Source organism: Camelus ferus, chromosome 12 (genome assembly GCF_009834535.1).
Source record: "Camelus ferus isolate YT-003-E chromosome 12, BCGSAC_Cfer_1.0, whole genome shotgun sequence".
NCBI lineage: Eukaryota > Metazoa > Chordata > Mammalia > Artiodactyla > Camelidae > Camelus > Camelus ferus.
In genome coordinates this window covers 16,864,751-16,883,083 of record NC_045707.1, presented here as the reverse complement: position 1 = coordinate 16,883,083, position 18,333 = coordinate 16,864,751, and the positions used below count along the sequence as shown (strand labels likewise).

Here is an 18,333-nt window from a genome sequence, read left to right as displayed (position 1 = left end):
AAGGGATTGCTGAACTGAGTTCTGACATAGCTGAAATTTCAAAGAAATTTAGAGCTGAGAAAAACTTCAAAGGACATCAGGACCAAATCTTTCAATATGTAGATGAAGAAACAAAGGTCCTGGGACAGTGAAGACCTCATTCTTGTCACAAGATCAAGCACCCAGGACCAGAGCCTGGGTCTCCTGACTCCCAGCTGAGCTGTTCCCTGGCCATGCTTGGCCTTGACATCCTCTCGGTTTATTTGAAAAGTCCTGGGCCTTGCCCATCTGATCTACCACCTCTCCATTGGCCTATGACTCTGCCATACCCACAGCAAGACTCCTTGGGTTTAAAGCCATAGTAAGTCTGCTGGGGGGGAGTGGGGGAGGGGCTCAGGATCAGACCCCAGCTCTCCAGGCAGCTAGCATTCAGCCAGCAGGGGTCTGATCCAAGAGACAGAGGCCCAAGGCGGCACAGAGCTGAGATATGAACCCAGGAGAAAAACTGATGGGCCCTGGGTGTCTGGGGCTTGTGCCAGATACTGAGCCTGGCAAGGCAGGGTGTCTACTGAAGGCTGGACAGGGCCCTGTGCCACCCTGGCAGCTCTGGCAGGTCCGACTGAGGGAAGGGGGTAAAGTGCAGGCCCAGGCTCTGGGCCTGGGACTGGGGTTCCCTGGCTTGGTCACCCTGGCTCTGGAGCCTCTTTTGCATCCTGTCCTGGGGATGGTAGGGGGTGCGCCCAGGGCCCAGGGCGCAGGGGTGGGGAGGGAGCCAGGCGTCAGGGAGCCTGCTGCCTTGAACAGGCCAGACGGCGGGGGATCAAGTTTCAGCCCAGCTGTATTTTTGGCTGGATGGGCTGGGGGCCGAGCTGGGCAGACACAGCTGCCCACAGAGGGGCACCCTCCTCCCCAGTACACACTTTCATACAACCTCTATCCAGACAGGCCACCATCCACCGCCCACCCCGCACACACTGCAGGAGGGGAGGCAGCATCAGGCCCGTGGCTAATGAATCACTTTGGGCTTCTGGAGACCGTTGCTGAGTTTCTGTAGGGTTTTCTTGATCCGCAGCGCTGTGAGGCGGGCAGAGGGGTTGGGGTACCAGCACTCCCGCATCATCTGAGCCAGGCCTGAGAGGACCTGGAGGGAGGGAGAGCAAGGCAGAGGAGAGGAAGCAGAGACACAGATCAGGGAAGATGGAAAGGAAGAAGCGAGGAGGATACCCGGTAATGGGGAGACACAAGCAGGACAGAAAGGATGAGAAGAGGGAAACGAGAGTGTCGAAAAGACGGGGAGAGGAGAGGCAGATGTGGTAAGAGGGAGAGTGGAGGGAAGCAGGCAGGCAAGGATGTGAAAAGAAAGAAAGAAATGGAAGAAGAAGGGAGTGGAGTGAGGAGGAGATGGAGAAAGGCAGACAGGATGGAAAGAGAGCTGTAACTCAGATCTTCAGGGACACCTTTTGGTGAGTACCCCCCAACCCCACCTCCACCAAGATCCAAGAAAGGGGAGATCTGCAGGCCTTGGGGCTCCCACTGGACCCCAGTGCAGAAGGTAGTGGCTCCCAGCATCTCCACCTGGGCCTACTGAACACTGGGAGAATGGGTGGTGGGTGCTGCCCTTAAAATGCATGTGTCCAGGAAAGAGCCCATCCCAGGAAGCTCAGTGGTCCCAGAGGGAGCCAGCCTCACCTCCGCCTCAGAACTCCAGCTGCGGCTGGTTCCTGAGAGGAAGTGTATGTGTGTGCACACAGGAATGCATATGAGTGGCTTTTTGTGGATCTGTATGTTGTGTGGAAATGTACGTGTGTCTACGTATACATATACACGTGTATGTTTATTCATTCTTTCCATAAACATGTTTTGAGTACCTCTTGTGTGCCAGGCACTGTGACAGGTAACAGGGATATAAGGGTCAGCAAAGGGGACACACTCTTTGTCTTCAGGGGGAACAGTCTGCATACATGTGCACCTGTATGTGCCTGTGTGTATGTTTGTATAGAAGCGTGGGCATGCCTATACGTGTATATATACGTGTGTGTGTGTGTGTGTGTACCTGTCCTGTATAAGATGTGGTTTTGAGAACAAACAAAAACAAACAACAAAAACTTCAGGGCAGGAAATGTAGCAGAGAGCCTCTGACTTTTCAGGCAAAGTAAATGGTTCTGAAAATCCCAGAATAATCCAAGGGTCCCTGGAGGTCCACAGGCCAGGGATGTGGAAGAGAGTACCCAGAGAGGTACCCTGGAATCTATCCCCTAAAATCTATCCAGGTGAAGCAGAGGCCAGACACAAGTTCCTGGCCCAGAAATCCCAGCTGTGAACCACCACCCCAGGCCATCCCAGTGTCCTCTAGAGGCCTCACCGGGTCTGCAGCCAGTCGGTTGGGGAATGGTGGGAGTCTGCTGGTCAACACACACCACCTTCTTCATGTCCTCGAAGCTGGGATCATTGGGCACCACATCATAGAAGGGTGGCCTGTAGTCCTCCACGATGCCTGGGAATAGAGAGTGACGGGACAGTTATTCGGGATCCCAAGAAGGCCCAATACCACCCAGAGGAGAGCCTTGCCCACCCTCTGTCCTAGGGTCCAGGTGAAACCATGGCCATGCTACCCCTGAAAGGGACACCATAATATAATATAAATATATTTATAAATAATAATAGTTACTGCCAGTTATTTTACATTCACCATATATGGTGGACGTTGTGCTATAAACACTTTACACGCATTATCCTGCTAGTATTCACAGCAACCCGACAGGTGGGTACGATTTCTACCCCCGTTTTACAGGTGAAGAAACCGATGCTCAGGGAAGTTGAGCCCAAGGTTACCCAGCTAGTAGCGGCAGAGTAAAGACCTGACCGCACTGTATTCCTAGGCCAGTCTTTTTCCCACCCAGGGCCCAGGTACTGCTCCCAGGCCCCAACTATCACGGATGCCCAATAATACATTTACTGAACATTTACTATGTGTCAGGCCCTGTCCTCACTGCATTGCATTAAATCCTCACAACAACCCTATGAGGTAAGTAATACTATGAGCCCCACTTTATAAGCAATGACATTAAGACCAGAGAGGTTAAGAAACTTGTCTACAATCCCACAGTAGTAAGTGACGGAGCTAGGGTTCAAGAACAAAAAGTCTAACCAAAGCCCATGCTCTTGACCTCCAAGCTACATTTAAGGGAGGGTAGCTGGCTGACTGCTGGGTGAGGATGTGGAACGAGGAAAGAGGGAAAAAACACATGTCCTAAGAGAAAGATTTTTTTCCAGGTCCAGATACCATCCACTCACTCTTAGCGATAACACAGGACTCTACTGATCCTTCAGCAAGTGCACAGCCCTTAGCAGGAGCTTCCTCAAAATGATGCCTGTGGAGCGGCGGAAGGCTGGGGCAGAAGCAGCCAAACCCCAGAAAAGCGCCCCTGGCCCCACCCTGCTTCCCAGGCCAAGGCTGGGGGCCTGTGGCCACACAACCGCAACCTCGGTGGAGCCCGCACCAGCTGTGCTCCCCGTGGCGGGCTTCCAGGCCGGCCCCTGTGCTGCTTCAGCCCTAATCAGTGCTGTGCAGAGGCCTGAGCGTGTCTAATGGGCCTTTAATCAGCGCCGGGGCTGACACCAGATTACAGTGTTTATAATGCGCCGCAAATCTGTGTGGGGCTGACAGAGCTTCCCTCCGCCCCAGGAGCCTGCGGTCGGCCTCCCCCTCAGCCCCTGCTGGCCCAGCCTTCCTTTCTTGCCTGCAGCCTGGTCCAAGGGGCCTCGGCCCCTTCCAGGTACCCCCTGCCCCAACCCCAGCCTCTAGAGCCGACTCTGGGAGTTCATGTCTGAAGGGGCAGGAACCTGAAGCCCATCCAGAGGGTGGTCCCCAAACTGTCAGGACTCCCAGTGGCCCCTGCATGAACAGCCTCCACAAAGACTGACCAGCCTCCCCACCTGGTCCAGATGACCACCCATCACCCATCCACCCCAGGGCCAGGAGGGCACCAGCCACGGGGCTGTCCCCTGTATGGGGCCATCAGGAATGGGGTCCCTCTGCCTTCTGCCAGCCCCTCCAAATCAGAGTCCCCTGTGGCACCTACAGTAAAAATGAGGCAGCAATAAACAAGCAGTGCAGGCACTGTTCCAGCCTACATTTTTATGGTCAAGGAAATCAAGGACCAGAGACGTGCAAGCAGCACAGGAATAAAAAGCACTGGCCCCAGAGTCAGACTACCTGGTTTCAGACCCCAATGCTGCCTCCAGAGAGCTGTAATTCTGTGCCTCAGTCCCCTCATCTGTAAAATGGGGGTGATACTGTGTCAGGCATTCATTATTACAACAATAATTGCAACTGATATTTACTGAGCTCCAGAACAGCTCCAGATACTGTCTTAAATAAGTTATTTGGATCATTTCAACAACTAGAAATTATTTTTATTCTCATTTTACAAATGAGGAAACTGAGGCACAGAGAGGTTAAGTACCTCACACATGGTCAGCGGCAAAGTCAGGCTCTGAACCTAGGCAGTCTGATTCCCTCCAGCCCATGCTCCTGACCACTGAGCAACATCACCCCCCTGCCAACACAGGATGGCTCAATAAGATGACACATGTACCCAGCGTAGCATCTGGCACATGGTTTAAAAATATTCAATAAATGTTAGCTGCTATTAATACTTCTATTATTATCACTTACGCAAGATTTCACAGCCAGAATCCGACTCAGATGAACCTTAAAAGGTCACTACCCTGACCCAGCTGATGAGTGGCAGTAAAGGGAATACAGGAGGTCTGACCACAAGCCCCTCAGGCCACAGGCACCAGCCATGGCAGGAAGCCCTATCTCCCAACTGCCTGCCTGTCTGTCCACCTGCCCTATTCCCCTTTCCCCACCCTGCACAGGGTGGGCCCTTACCATTGACAATGGTCCGGCGGGCAATCTCCCACAGCACCAGGCCAAAGGCCCAGATGTCCGTCCACTTGTAGGACTCAAAGCAGTCGGTACGGATCTGCTCTTCCAGCACCTCCGGGGCCATGTACCGCTTGGTGCCCACTCGTGGGTTGTTGCCGATGTCCAGGTAATCGCTACCCTGGGAGTGCATCACAGCCAGGCCTGTGGGTACCGGGCCTGTCACTCCTGCTGCTCACCCAAGCCCACAGGCAGGGTGGCCCCTGGGAGGCTGGGGTCCAGGGGGTGAGGTGGGGATGGACTGAATCAGTGGGACATAGAGGGGCCGTGAGGTGGGCTGGGAGACAGCAGCCGCAGAGAGGCTAACTGTCCCAGTTACACTTGGCTTGTGTGGTGCTCTCTTGATGCAAGAACCCAGGGAGATATGAGCAGGCAAGGCAGGCATTATTATGCCCTTTCCACAGAGCTGAACCCCAAGGCCTGGTGACAGGGAACGATGTAGTCAGGATGAGAACCAGGTTGCTGGCTCCCTGCCCCTTTTCCCCAACTCCTGGAGCAGGGCTAGGCTGGTGGAAGGAGTCTGCGCTTGAAAAGCATGTTAAGGCAACTTGTGGGGCTCTGGTGGGGATGAGATGAGCCCACACACAGGCCTGTAAGTTTGAAAGCGCCCATCGGTGTCGTCATCGACGCCAGGCACCCAAACAGGCAAGGGCAGAACCAAGCGCGGAGGGAGAGCGCACGAACCCCGCCCCCCGCGAAGGGCCCGCCCCTCCCCAGCGAGGGCCCGCCCCTCCCGGCGGCTCACCCAGGTCGGCGATGCAGCACTGCAGGTTGCTCTTGACCAGCACGTTGCGGCTCTTGAGGTCGCGATGGGCGATGGCTGGCTTGCCCTGCGTGCCGAAGATCTCCACGTGCAGGTGCGCCAGGCCGCAGGCCGCGGACACCGCTAGCCTCAGGGCCAGCTGGGGCTCCAGCGTCTGCCTCTGCAGAAAGTCGTAGAGCGAGCCGTGCTCGTGGTAGTGCGTGATGAGCCACAGCTGCGTGCTCGAGTTGCGGGAGGTCATGTCGGAGGCGATAAAGCCTGTGGGCCGAGGGGCAGGGGGCTCACCAAGGGGCTAGGGATAAAGGAGGCTGAATGGGTCAGGGTCAGGGCTGGGGTTGGGGACAAAGGACAGACTAGGTCAGAGAAAAGCTGGGGCTGGGGTGGAGGCTGGTCTGGCTTAGGTCAGAGAGGAAGCCGGAGTCAGCGGTTGGGGCAGAGGGCCGGCTGGGTCCTTGAGTGTTAGGTCAGCCTCCAGAGGGGTGTGGTGGTGGTCCAGCCAGAGTGAGGGGGGATGAGAGCTGGGGGCCGGGCCTAGCCACCCTACTCCCACCCCAGCCTTGCCTAGGATGTTGTCGTGTCTGAGCAACACTGTGTTGTAGATCTCAGTCTCCCGGAACCAGGACTGCTCATCCCTCGAGGAGAAGATCTTGACGGCCACACTCTCACCATGCCACAGGCCCCGCCACACCTCACCATAGCGGCCCTTTCCTGATCCAGAAGAGGAGGGGGAGGGTTACATGCTGGGCACATGGAGCCCTTGGGCACAGTAATCCCCAGAAAAGCCCCCCACTGTGATGCTGCACTGACTCCATCTGCAGAACCTCTCTGATGCTTATGTTTAACTTAATCCAGACCCAAATGTAGCTGGCAGTTCACCCCCGTTTGCCTCTTGTTCCACCCCAGCTCTGGCAGAAGGATCTGGCACTGATCCATCTCCAACCTACTCCCCACCTAGCAGAATTCCCATTCAGACCCATTCTTGGCCTGTGACTCCGGAGGCCAAGACCTCCCTCACCCCTCCAAACTCATGGAAGCTCTTGGTTCCCATTCCCCAGGCTCACCCACTGCTCACCCACACACTCCACCAGGGCAACCTGCCGTGCCACTGTCCTCTGCACCAGGAAGGGGAGCCCTGAGCCACTGCCCGTGGTACAGTCACTGTCCAGGAGGTCCTGGGGGTACCGAGAGGCCACTGAGGCAGCACACACCCACCCAGCCCATTTCCCCCTCCTCAACCTGGGCCCCACGGCTGTGTCTCTCCACGCTCCTCACTCACCCACCCACCCCTCCCCTCCAGCGCCCAATCAGATCTCTGAGTGTCTGCGATTGTACCTTTCTCGGCTACCTGCCACTCTGTACCCCTCTGATTCTATGGCTCCTGTCCCCCTCCCACCACCGTGTGTCCAGGTTCCCCCAGGCCCATACCCCCAACATGCTGTCCCCCGGTTCGGATGCCTTCAGGATGAGGCTGGACTCGCCCAGCTCATTGTTCAGACCCCGATGCTTCTCCTGCCTCCGCCGGACGTGCCACAGGCCCAGGGCACCCAGGGCCACAAGGGCCAGCAAGGCCAGCACGGGGCCCAGGATCAGAGGCAGCTGGCCATCTTCTTGTGGCTGTTCCGGAGGAGTTCGGGTGGCTGGCGAAGGAGGGACACAGAGGCCCAGCTTCCACCAGGCCAGATACCCCCCACCTTGCCACTCTGCCAGTCAGATTCCAGGGTCCTTCCTCCCCCACCCTCCAGACCAGAGCATGAGAGGCAGGCAGGGCAGGGAGGGTGGACTCTGAGAGGAGGCGGCGGGGCTTCTGGGCAGCAGGACATACCCTCCAGCACCAGGGACACGTTTTGGTTGCAGAGGGGGCTGTAGCAGCAGTAGTGGTTGACGAACTCAGTGGGGCGCCCCCTGCAGAGCTCCTGGTGCAGATTCCCGCAGCCTCGATGTTCCTGGGGGTGTCTGCCCTCCTCCCGCACCAGCACTACCGTGCACCAGGCCCCCTGGCAGGTAGGCCCCTTGCAGTGTGGGTTCTCACACGTGCAGGTCACCAGTGGGCCCCGAGAGGGCTTCACGGGGTCGCCTGGGAGACACACTGGAAGCTCAGCCACTCTGGGCCCAGGTCCCCAGGAGGAGCCTCACACCTAAGTCTGTCCACTGCCCCCTCCCTTCTGAGCTCTCAAACAAACCCTTTGAGGCCTTGGTCCTGTAGTTCCATCCTCAGATTATCCTTCCCTCTAGTCCCTTATCCCTGCCAGGGGCAGCTGACAGTGTGAGAACCAGGCTTCTGTCCCCTCCCTGATCCTAGGACCTCCCTTCCCAGTTCCAGGTCCAGCCTTGACCCCCAACCCCAACTCTGAGGGTTCTCCCAGGCCCTCCCTACCAACACCCCCAGTTAGAGGCGTCTGACAGAGCACGGGCCTGTGGGTCTGGATCAGGAGGACAGCACAGGAGGGCTGAGGTAGCTGGGAGCTTAGTCTAACTGAGCCTGTCTCCCGCCCTCCAGCCAAGCACCTAAGTCCCCCTTCTCCCCAGCTCCTCAAATTCAGCCCAAAAAGAGCTGAACTCAGATCGCCCTTTCTCCGTCTAGGCCCTTGTTCCCTAGCTGCTGTCCCCGTACTCACCCTGGGTCAGGCCCAAGGCCATCAGTAGCATCAGAAGGCTTCTCCTGCGAGGGTCCAAGGTCATGGTCCCTAGAAAGGAGAGGGGGTGCAAGAAGTTCTATGAAATGTCATCCCCTCAGTGTTTTTAGCCACTGACCGTGGGTCCCTCCCACCCAGAGGAAATCACTGGGAGTTTTTTTTAGGGGGGAGCAGGGAGGCCTCCTCCCTCCTCCCTGGTCTGGCTTTGGGGCGGGGCCTGCAGGGGAAGTCCTGGTTCACTTCCCCATGGAAACCATCCTGTTAGGGGTAAAGGGTGGGGAGCCATGTTTAAGTGACAGAAAGCTTGGTGGACTCCCAGCTCTCCTGCTGCTGAATTTAGACTGGACGGCACAGAGGGCCTGGGGCTGGAGTGGAAGAAGCGTCTCTTCAGCAGTACCTCCACCCTTCTGTCCCCTACCCCTTGCCCACCACTTCCCAGCCTCCACCCCTGCCCACCCCTTTCCCAGTGCCCCCCAACCCCCACCCCAGGCCTGGCTGCCTCAAACATAAACAGGCTCCTGTCTTCACTTCCTGCCATTCAGGGTCCCGTCAAGCTGGGAACAGGAATCAAGATTGTTTAGATTGGGGTCTGGATAGAACAGGCAGGAGTCACGCACAGAAGAGAATTCAGGGAAGGTTCTCAGTGCAGGCTGGGGTGGCTACAGGGTCCGCATGAGCCACCTGGGGTGGGACACCCCCATGATAGAATCTAGGGGGACACGTTGTGAGTCACAAAGCCCAGCCCCTTATTTTAGAGAAGAAGGGGACTAAGACTCAGACAGGAGAGGGAGCTTGTCCAAGGTCAGACAGTGGCAGTACCAGTAGTACAACCTAGGTGTCCAGACTCCCAGTCCAGTGCTTTTTCAGCTCCATCTCCCAATCCGGGGTGGCAGCCTTTGCCTGAGCCCTCGGGACTGTAACAACCATACAAAGCTTGGACAATGAGTGCAGAGGCATGCCAGGTATGAAGGAACCTCTCTGCACCCTCATCAGAGTATAAGATGCCCACTCTGAGCCACTCCCTGGCCCCCTGCTCTCTCCTTGCTGTCCTGGGAAAGGGTGGGGGTAGGGCCAATGAAGTGGAGGGGAAGTGAAACATACTTAGACGTTGAATGTTTGACCTTCCGTGGCTGGTTAAGGTTGAACTTTTCCAGAAGTTTGGTGGAGAGTGTTAGGGGAGTAATTCTAAACTGTGATAGTCCCCATCCCAGGTCCCAAACCAGCTAGTGCTTCAGAAGCCACCTCCTTCTTCATTTCTCAAAGGTTTAGAACAAGATTAGGGCTGAGGCTGCAGCAAGAAGGACTGAGGTCAGACTGCAAGAAGGACTTTCTGAATGGTAGAGAGTATGCAGGTGGATCCCCAGGCAGGGGCAGCTGACCTGAGGGAGGGGGAGTATCTTCTGGTGTGATACGGTCAGGCTGGTAGGGCTAGGCAGATGGTCACATAGGCTGCAGAAGGCCCCTAGTCTAAGAAGGGTGCCAAGTGAAGATCCACGATGCTGAGGTCTGAGGGCAGGATGACTGGGGGGTGTAGGGGGGTGCTTTGTGGGCCTCTCTGGCTGGTGGCAGCTCTGGCCTTCCTGCCTGGGCTTCCTCTGCCCCCAGAGGCCCGGGCTGGGGGAGGAAATGGAGCCCTGGGTTGCTGCAGCTGTGTCCCCAGCCTCTGCCTGACCTCCTGCCTCTTGCCCCTCCCGGAAGGCAGTGAGGACTCCGGCAAGCACTCTACAGTGGGACTGGTGGCTGGAAACGGAGCCCCGGACAAGCTGAACTTGTCCACTGGGGTAGGGCAGGAATCCATCCTTGGCAGCCTTTACCCACAAAGCAGCTTAGGAGAGGGTGTGCAGCAAGCAGGAAAGAGTGGGTGACAATAAGGATGACAGCTGGCATCCTTCTAGGGTCCCGTGCTTTCACTTCTCTTACTGTGCCCCAGCTCTCCCTCTTACCTACTTTATTAGGAGCAGAATCACCTGAAGTGCTTCATTAGAAATGCACAGTCTTTGGTTTCACCCCCCCCCCACTCCAGATTCTGATTCGGTCCATCGGGACCAGTAAGAAACACACATTTTTATAAAGTTCCCCAGGTAATTCTGATCAGTTTATGTGGGTGCCGCACTTTGAGAACCGGGTCCTACACAATGCTGACTGGTGCTTTCATTTCACTGGGTAGGGCCCTGCTGGGTGATCCGGAGTGCAGTGCAGAGGGTGGGAGTCTCACTCCCACTTGGGGATACACCCCCACCCGACTCTCCTGGAGACCCAGACAGACAAGGCTAAACACTGGAGCCAGGGACTTGGAGACACTACGGAGGGAGGGTGGGGCGAGGACATTGTTCAGGCCATCTCCAGCCTCTGGGGCCCAGGAAGAGTGCAGGGAGGGCCTGGCAGCATGTGCAGAATCCACCTCTAGTTCGAGCCTGGGAATGTGGTGGAGGAAATTGTGACTGTCCAGTTTTTAACTGCGCCCAGCATCAGGTTAAGTACAGGAGGGTGCTGAGTCCAGACCGGTCCCAACTCGGAGCTGACCCTGCACAGTTTGCCCTCAGACCTGACTCTAGCACAAACAGACTCCTGGGGACGGCTGGTATCCTTTTACTTCTAACCAAACTTCCTGAAAGGTCTCCTGCTGACAGAAGCATCACAGCTTTTAGCCAGAAATCACAAATGCTAAACTAATTTCAAACACGAACCTACCACTGTGAAAATCTTAATAATAAGCGTTATCCTAACTGAATCGCTTTGCTGAACACCTGAAACTAACATTGTAAATCAATTACAATTCAATAAAAAATAAAATTAAAAAAAGAGTTAACCTTCTCTGAGTACCACTGATGTGCTAAGTTCTGAACTTTGACAGCTGATCTCACTTAATTCTCATGACAATCCAATGGAGAAATGGAGGCTCAGGGATGTTAGGTTTCTTGCCCAAAATCACCATGTGTGTCTTGATCAACTTAAAGTGCTGTTAACAAATTCTTGCTTGGTCATCTTATTCCTCCAGTTGTTTGGTGTTAGGCTGGTCCCAAAAAGGAGGAAAATGGGCAAATGGGGGCTGCATGAACAGACTGCTGTTGCCATCACCAGGTACTCAATGTGTGTTTGTTTAGAAATCATCTGTTTGCCATAGGCTTAGCCTTAGTTGGGGAGAACTGAAGTAGGGGTGTGCTTGGAGGGTGGATATCAATCTCCTTCTCTCCAGCCCACCTGAGGGACTGATATAACCGGCTCCCAACAGCAGCAGTGGCTCAGCACAGCGGTGACTGTCACAGCTTGCTCTGCACATCAGCAGATTTTACCCAAACAGCACTGGACCCGGACCAGACTGAGCTGCTCATCCAGGGTTGCCCCTTACCATCACATAGCACCTTATGTGCATCACTTCATTAGCCCTTCACCGCAGTGGGATGTAGCATCAATTCTGGATTTTAGGATCTCAGACAGAATGCAGAGGCAGAACAGTGTAACACAGAGGTCAGCTTGTGGTCTCTGGATCATATAGACCTGGGTTCAAATCCTGCTTCTACCACTTAGGGCTGTGAGATTTGCGACAAGTTATTTAAACTTTCTGAGGCTTAGGCTTCCCTATGGAAAAAAAAAAGGAGAATAATAATGGCGCTCTTTTCATAGTTGTAATAAAATTATTTAGCAGAGTATTAATTGACTGGTATACAGTAAGCACTTATCAAATGTTCGCAAAAGCTCAACCATCTATGGAGCTTTGGACGAATGATTCAAGTCTGAATCTCTTTCTTCTTCTGTAGGATGAATATAATAACACCTCTTCTGCTAGGTTGTGGCCAGGATCACACGAGAAAAATATATCTAAGTGTCTATATAATAAGTACTCAATAAATGGTGAGAGATTACTTATACTCAATAAACCTGATGCGATGAGAGGACAGGTACCAGGACAAATAAACAGTAAGGGGTCAGAGATGTTGGACGGACCCTGGCTCAGCCAGGAGCTGCCCACAGAGAGAGGGCGAAAGCTGCTGTCCTTGGAGAAGAAAAGAGGGGGTGGGTGAGCAGCCCAGAGATGGTGTCAGAACAGCACTGGCCTCCAGGGCAGACTGAAAACCTGGGGTTCCAGCTGGAGGGAGACTGGGAACCCCTCTGACCTGGATCCTGAAGGAAGTCCATGGTCTGGGGATCATTTGACCACAGCGGGTTGGGGGTGAGGTTTTGGGGAGGGAGTTAGAGGGTCAGATTCCTTTAGCAAGAGCTACAAGGGCTGGTCTGGGAAAGGTGGGCTTCAAGGGCAGGTTCAACAGCGTTGTTTAAGTGGACACCCATTCCCAGGTCAAGCCAAGTGCCTGGAAGGACATGTGACCCCCGTCTGTCTCGGCAGGTGAAGTAGGGCAGGGATCCTTCTGCCCATTTTATAGATGAGGATGGGAGAACAGAGAAACTAAGTGGCTGGCCCCAGGAGCAAACAACAGTCCGGGTTCGGTCCAGCTCCAGCCAGTCTCAGGTGCGGTGATGGGCGCAGGGTGAGGGGCAGCTTGCACTATGAGGAGCTGGGACTGACGCTACGGTGACCCCTCTGAGGGGCTCTCTGGGGTCTGCCACCGGGAAAGGCCCATTGGAGTGGGAGTCAGCCTCCCCTCCCCAACACCAACCCCGCCTGCGGACTTCGACTCACCTCTGGGCCTGCCCTGCCGGCGTCGGGGCGCGAGTGTGCAGCGGGCGGGCCTCCTCCCCTCCCCGGCGGCGGCCGCAGTGGCCCGACGGGCGCTGGGCAGCGGGCGGGGATCCAGGGCCCGGGGGCCGGGCGCGCCCCAGGCGAGGCTGGGGTCGGGGAGGGGCTCGCTCGGCGCGGCCGGCGCGGCGGCCTCCCGGGACTGGGAAAGGGGCCGGAGCAAAAATGTTTCTTATTCCAGCGTCTTCCTGCCTGGCCCGGCTCCACCACTCCCTCCTAATAAACCGTTTCCTATTGCCCAGCTAGCCGACGGCCACCCGCTCGCCCCTCGCGGAGGCTTAGGGCCCGCACCCTCCCCCGCGCGGTTGCAGACCCCGAGGGCGGCCTCCCCGTCGGCCGCCCCGGCTCAGGATCAAGGCCGCGCCCCTGCCCCCAGCCTCCTATATCCGCCTCCCCGAGGGGGCGGGTCTTCGTCTCTGGCCGCGGGGGGCTGGAGGGGTCCAGGCCCAGAGTCGTGGGGTCCAGGGCCGGGACTCGAGGCACCATCGGGGTCCGGTGAAGGGGGGAGGGGGTGGAGGTGGAGGCGCTCCTCCCGCTCGGAGCCAATGAGGGGCAGCCTGGAAATCCCGGACTGGGGAGGGGGTGGGGGGGTGGGCACCGATGGAAGAACGTGTTGGGAGGACAGAATGGAGAAATTACCTGTTCTCCCACCCAAAACTCTGGGTCCGGGTCCGAGGCCTGGGATGCTCAGCCGCAAGAGCAGAGCCGGGCTGGCAAGGACTGAAATATTTTGGCTCCGCCCTCTCCCCTCCTCCCTTGGGGACTCCCCACTTGGTCCAAATCCTTCAGCCTCCTCCCTCCCGCCCCTTCACCCCCTCTTGTCCCTCCCCTCTTCCTCAGCTTCTCTCTGCTCAGCGCTCAGTGCAGGGTAAACAGGCCCAGATGGGACGTCTCTGGGTCAGTGGTGACAATCTGAGCATAGCTCAATGACAGGGACGTCTCTCTCCACCGTGGGCGTCCAGAATGGAGGGAGAGGCTGGGAACTGCCTCGGATACTGCCTTCTTCCAAGCCGGCCCCTCACCCCACCAGATGGAGCTTTAGGGATGGGGACCCAGAGCCTCCCTTGGGACACTGCTAGGACAAGCCGGACAAGGCTCACTGGGGAGGGGAGCAAAACGGCTTCTCCCCCAGAGAGAAACAAATTCTTCCTCCTGATGCCCTCTTGTGGGATGGGAGCACTGACAGCATTGTCTTGCTTTGTTCTAACCACTGTGAGCACCCTGAAGGTAGGACTCTGCTTTATCCCTAGCCTTCAGGTTATCCACAAAGACTTTGAAGTCTGGGAATTCAGACTAGTTGCGTAACCCTAGACAAGTGACACCTCTCTGTGCCTCAGTCCCCCCTCTACTAAATGGACATATGAAGCAGTGCCAGCCTCACGGTTGTTGGGAGAATGAAGGGACATGATGCTTATCTCAGTTCATAGCAAAGATGCGAGCTGGCTGAGTCTGGCACAGGAGAGGCGCTCCGTGAAAGTGTTTAATTAAATTCATAAATGGGAAGGCTGGGAAGCTGATGGCGTCAGAGCCAAGTGGAAAGACGTGGATGTTAAAAGCAGAAACAGACTTCTAAGGTGTCTTGCTCTAGTAGGGGGATGCTCTAAGATGGGCCAGGACATCCCCCTTTGACAGGAATAGAGGCTGGGGGAGACAATGACTAAAGGCTCAATTGTTGACTGACCTCACCTCCTCTGCTGAAACCCTCCCCAGCCCCCACCAGCAGCTGCTTCACAACTTGTGAGTATTGTGAATTCCAGAACCAAGGCACACCCAAATTTCAGTGTCAGGACAGACTGTGTCCTGCAGCCAACAGGAAGTACTACGGGATTACGGTATCTGCTCTTTCAGTGGATAGTGGCCACTTCGGCACTCTGTTAGCTGCAGAACTGGGAGTGTGGCTGTGTGTCCATCTTTCATACCCACTCTCCCTGCTGACTTGCTATGGCTTCTGATAAACTCTTCCCAGTCCCAGTCCTTGGATCTCTGTCCTGGAAGATGGACATGGGGGCTTTCCCAAGGGAAGCATTCATTGCGAAATGCACACTGAGAACAGAAACATTGAAATGGACAAGAGCTGAGAGTCGCTGGGGAAAGTCAGTGAGGATGGGGGACTTTATCTGGGAAGGATTCATGTAGCAGATACTAGGAGATCAGGGTTTGAAGGAGGAAGGCAGAGCCCGATGGCGGGTGGGCTAATTCCCAGGGCTGGAATTTCCCCACCTCTCCAGTGCATGGAGCCCTGTGAACCCTGACTGGTGCTCTTTGGGGCTTCTTGTGGACCCTGTACGTTCTATAACGCACAGAGAACCTGGGGAAAGCATCAGAGGAGGGACATACAGTGGCAGAAAGCACTGGAGACTCAGCCCAATAAGGAAAGGGAAAAGGAATTACAGACTGTGTCCAAGTCTACAAGAATTAATTACTCAAAAGGACCAGCTGTTCCCCACATTCAGTGAGGACAGAACAAGAGGCCTAAAGGACTAAGATTTATTTATTTTATTTTTATTTTTTATTGAAGTGTAGCCAGCTTACAATGTTGTGTCCATTTCTGGTGTACAGCATAATATTTCAGTCATACATATACATACATATATTCATTCTCATTATAGGTTACTACAAGATATTGAATATAGTTCCCTGTGCTATACAATATGAACTTGTTGTTTATCTATTTTATAAATAGTAGTTAGGATCTGCTAATCTCAATCTCCCAATTTATTAAAGGGCTAAGATATAGATTTAAACATTCAGAAGGATTTCCCAGCGGTGTGTGAAGCAGAGGCCTGGAGATCCTAGGCAGGGTGTGTGGGATGAAACCTCAAGGTAATTCTCACCCATGGAAGGCAGGTGACACAGGTCCGGCATGAAGGCAGGGGATTGGACAACTTGGCTTTTCAGGACCAGCTATGAGTATTCAGTTCAAGCATCACTCTTGACAGCAGGGCAGGGCTGACTTTGTGGGTGTCCAACCTGTGCAGACACTTGGTTTAATGTTCTACTGTCACCATCTTGGAATTCTCAATAATGTTCGAATACAGGGCCTGGCATTTTCATTTTTGCACTGGACCCCACAAGTTATGTCGTCAGTTCTGTACCAGGATGAGTAGGAATAAAAATCAAGGCAGGGGGATTAGCAGAGGGTGAGGTGGGCTTTGCTCCACTTAAGTTGTAGAGCAGGAGATTTTGATCAGACAACCTAGGGATTTTTCAGATGTGAGAGACATGAAAACAGTAGAACAGGGTATCCGAGGAGAAAGAACTGTGGGTCTCCTTTAGGGGAGAAATGGGGCAGAGCCTTGTGAATTCTATTTATCCATTTATTTAACTCAGAAGAAAGAGTCTCAGCTTTGTGGGTGCAGGGAGAGGAAGCGTCCTCTTTGGTCTCCTCTGCTCAGGCCAGGGGGACCACGGAGTTGTGAGAAGAGCTGTAAACCAGGGGGCCTGGGGCCTCGGTTCCAGGCCTGGCTTAGACTAGATACTTCCAAAGGTTCTTCCCAGCCTTATATTATCTTCTTTGGCTCTAAGATTCAGGAAACCACCTGGTCCCAGGCCCTGACACCACAGCTCAAGTGAAAAGGCAGTATGGCCAGGGCTAAGGTTTCGGGAGGGTGGGGGCCACCAGAGCTCTGCCCAGCACCCCAGGAAGAGGCTGGCAGACAGGAGCCAGAGTTTGGGCCACTGAATCACCTTCCTCTTCCTCTCCAGCCCCTCCAGGATGTCCCCTAGATGGGTTTGTCCAATCCTTGCCCACCAGGGGCCCTGAGAATGACTCATCTCAGGAGGGAAACTTTTAAGAAAGGGTTGGCATGCCAGGGCAGGAGTCAGGGTGTAGACAGTGCCTCGGGGGCCTGGGCTCTGTTGAGAAGCTGCCCCAGCACCATCTCCTCCCTAGCAATTCCGCAGCCTCTGAATTGCCCCTCCCCACAGGCCTCCTCAAGGCTCTGACCCTTCTCCATCAAACTGGCCCCAGCAGTGGAGGAGAGCCCAGGCTCAGAGTTGGAGCCCCTATGTGTGAGCCTCTGCTCCCATACCTTTAAGAAAGGGCTGAGAATTCCGTCTCTACCACATTCTCCAAATAAAAGCAAAATATCTGTGAGCATCCTCTTCCGGCTGTAAAACCCACACAGCTGTCTGGGTTTGAGAGGGGGAGGCCGAGATGTGGGGCAGAAGAAGGAGCATGAACCGGGAGTCAGGAGGGCAGAGGCTTGGCTGTGTGGCAGGGCCCTCAATTTCCTTACCTGTTCAGAGGTGAGTACTAAATGTCGCCTCTTCTGCAAATAGCTTTCCGAGGGGGTGTTGTACAGATGAAAGTATAGCCACTGCAGAGGACTTTGAGGTCTGAGGCAGCCATCCAGGAAACAACTCAAGAAATCCCAAATAAGCACAGGGTAAAGTAAAGAGATGAAATTCTGCAGAAGAGTTCATAACGAGAAGGAACTATACCCACCCCCAGACCCTCTTGCTGAGGCCAACCTCCCCGAAGCTATTTGTTTCTCTGACATTTACTTTAAGAACTCTAAATAAGCCATTTACAGTTCTGTCTCTAGATTTTTCAGCTTTCTTGAGGTATAACTGACAAATACAATGGTAAGATATTTAAAGTGTACATCATGATGATTTGATATGCATATACATTAAAGGATTCTTCCCATCTAGTTAATTGACACATCCATCACCTCACATATTTAGCTTTTTTGTTTGTGAGTTTTTTAGTGAGCAAAATTTAAGTTCTACTCTCTTAGCTACTTTGATTTATACAATACAGTGTTCTCAACTATAGTAACTGAACATAGGGTTGGTGTGCCCATGGTGCAGAAAGCCAAACTCCGCCTGCAGGAGTTTGCAGCAAAGTAAGAATTTGCTGCAAAGTGCCAAGCAAGGAGTGAGAGACAAGCTCAGATCCACTCTCACTTGGCCTTTGAGTTAGGGGCTTTTTAAAGGGGAAGAATCAAGGGGCTGGGATTAATCATCATGTTGTGACACTTCTTAATCATAGTTCAGGAGTCACGATGTGTCTGGTTTGATTCTCTGGCTCGTTGGTCCATGGCCTGGGGGTTGGTTAGCTCATCTCACCCTGGACAAACAACCTGAGTTTGTATGTTAATGACATTTGTAATAGCAATTTCATCATTAACAATGTTAAAAACAACAGCAATTTTAGTCATCTGACTCTGGTTGACTAGTGCTCAGTTACTACAGGATTGAGGTCAGAGGGGACAAGAAAGGGAATAAAATTTTGGATAGAGAGCTTAGGTATAAACTCTGCAAGGGCATCGGCTTTAGGGGGACTTGGTTTCATAGTCACCACGTT

General features: G+C 54.3%; 1 protein-coding gene across 1 annotated transcript; it reads right to left on the bottom strand.

Annotated features, from left to right (window-relative positions):
- Positions 1-839: 839 nt before the first annotated feature.
- Positions 840-13,376, bottom strand: ACVRL1 (activin A receptor like type 1). Its single transcript, XM_032492883.1, is given in 11 exon segments — positions 840-1,120; positions 2,342-2,365; positions 2,367-2,473; positions 4,877-5,074; positions 5,676-5,951; positions 6,255-6,401; positions 6,766-6,865; positions 7,119-7,330; positions 7,516-7,767; positions 8,309-8,377; positions 12,966-13,376. Coding segments are annotated over 10 exon segments (1,515 nt in total). The 5' UTR covers positions 8,373-8,377; positions 12,966-13,376; the 3' UTR covers positions 840-985.
- Between the last annotated feature and the right edge of the window lie 4,957 nt (positions 13,377-18,333).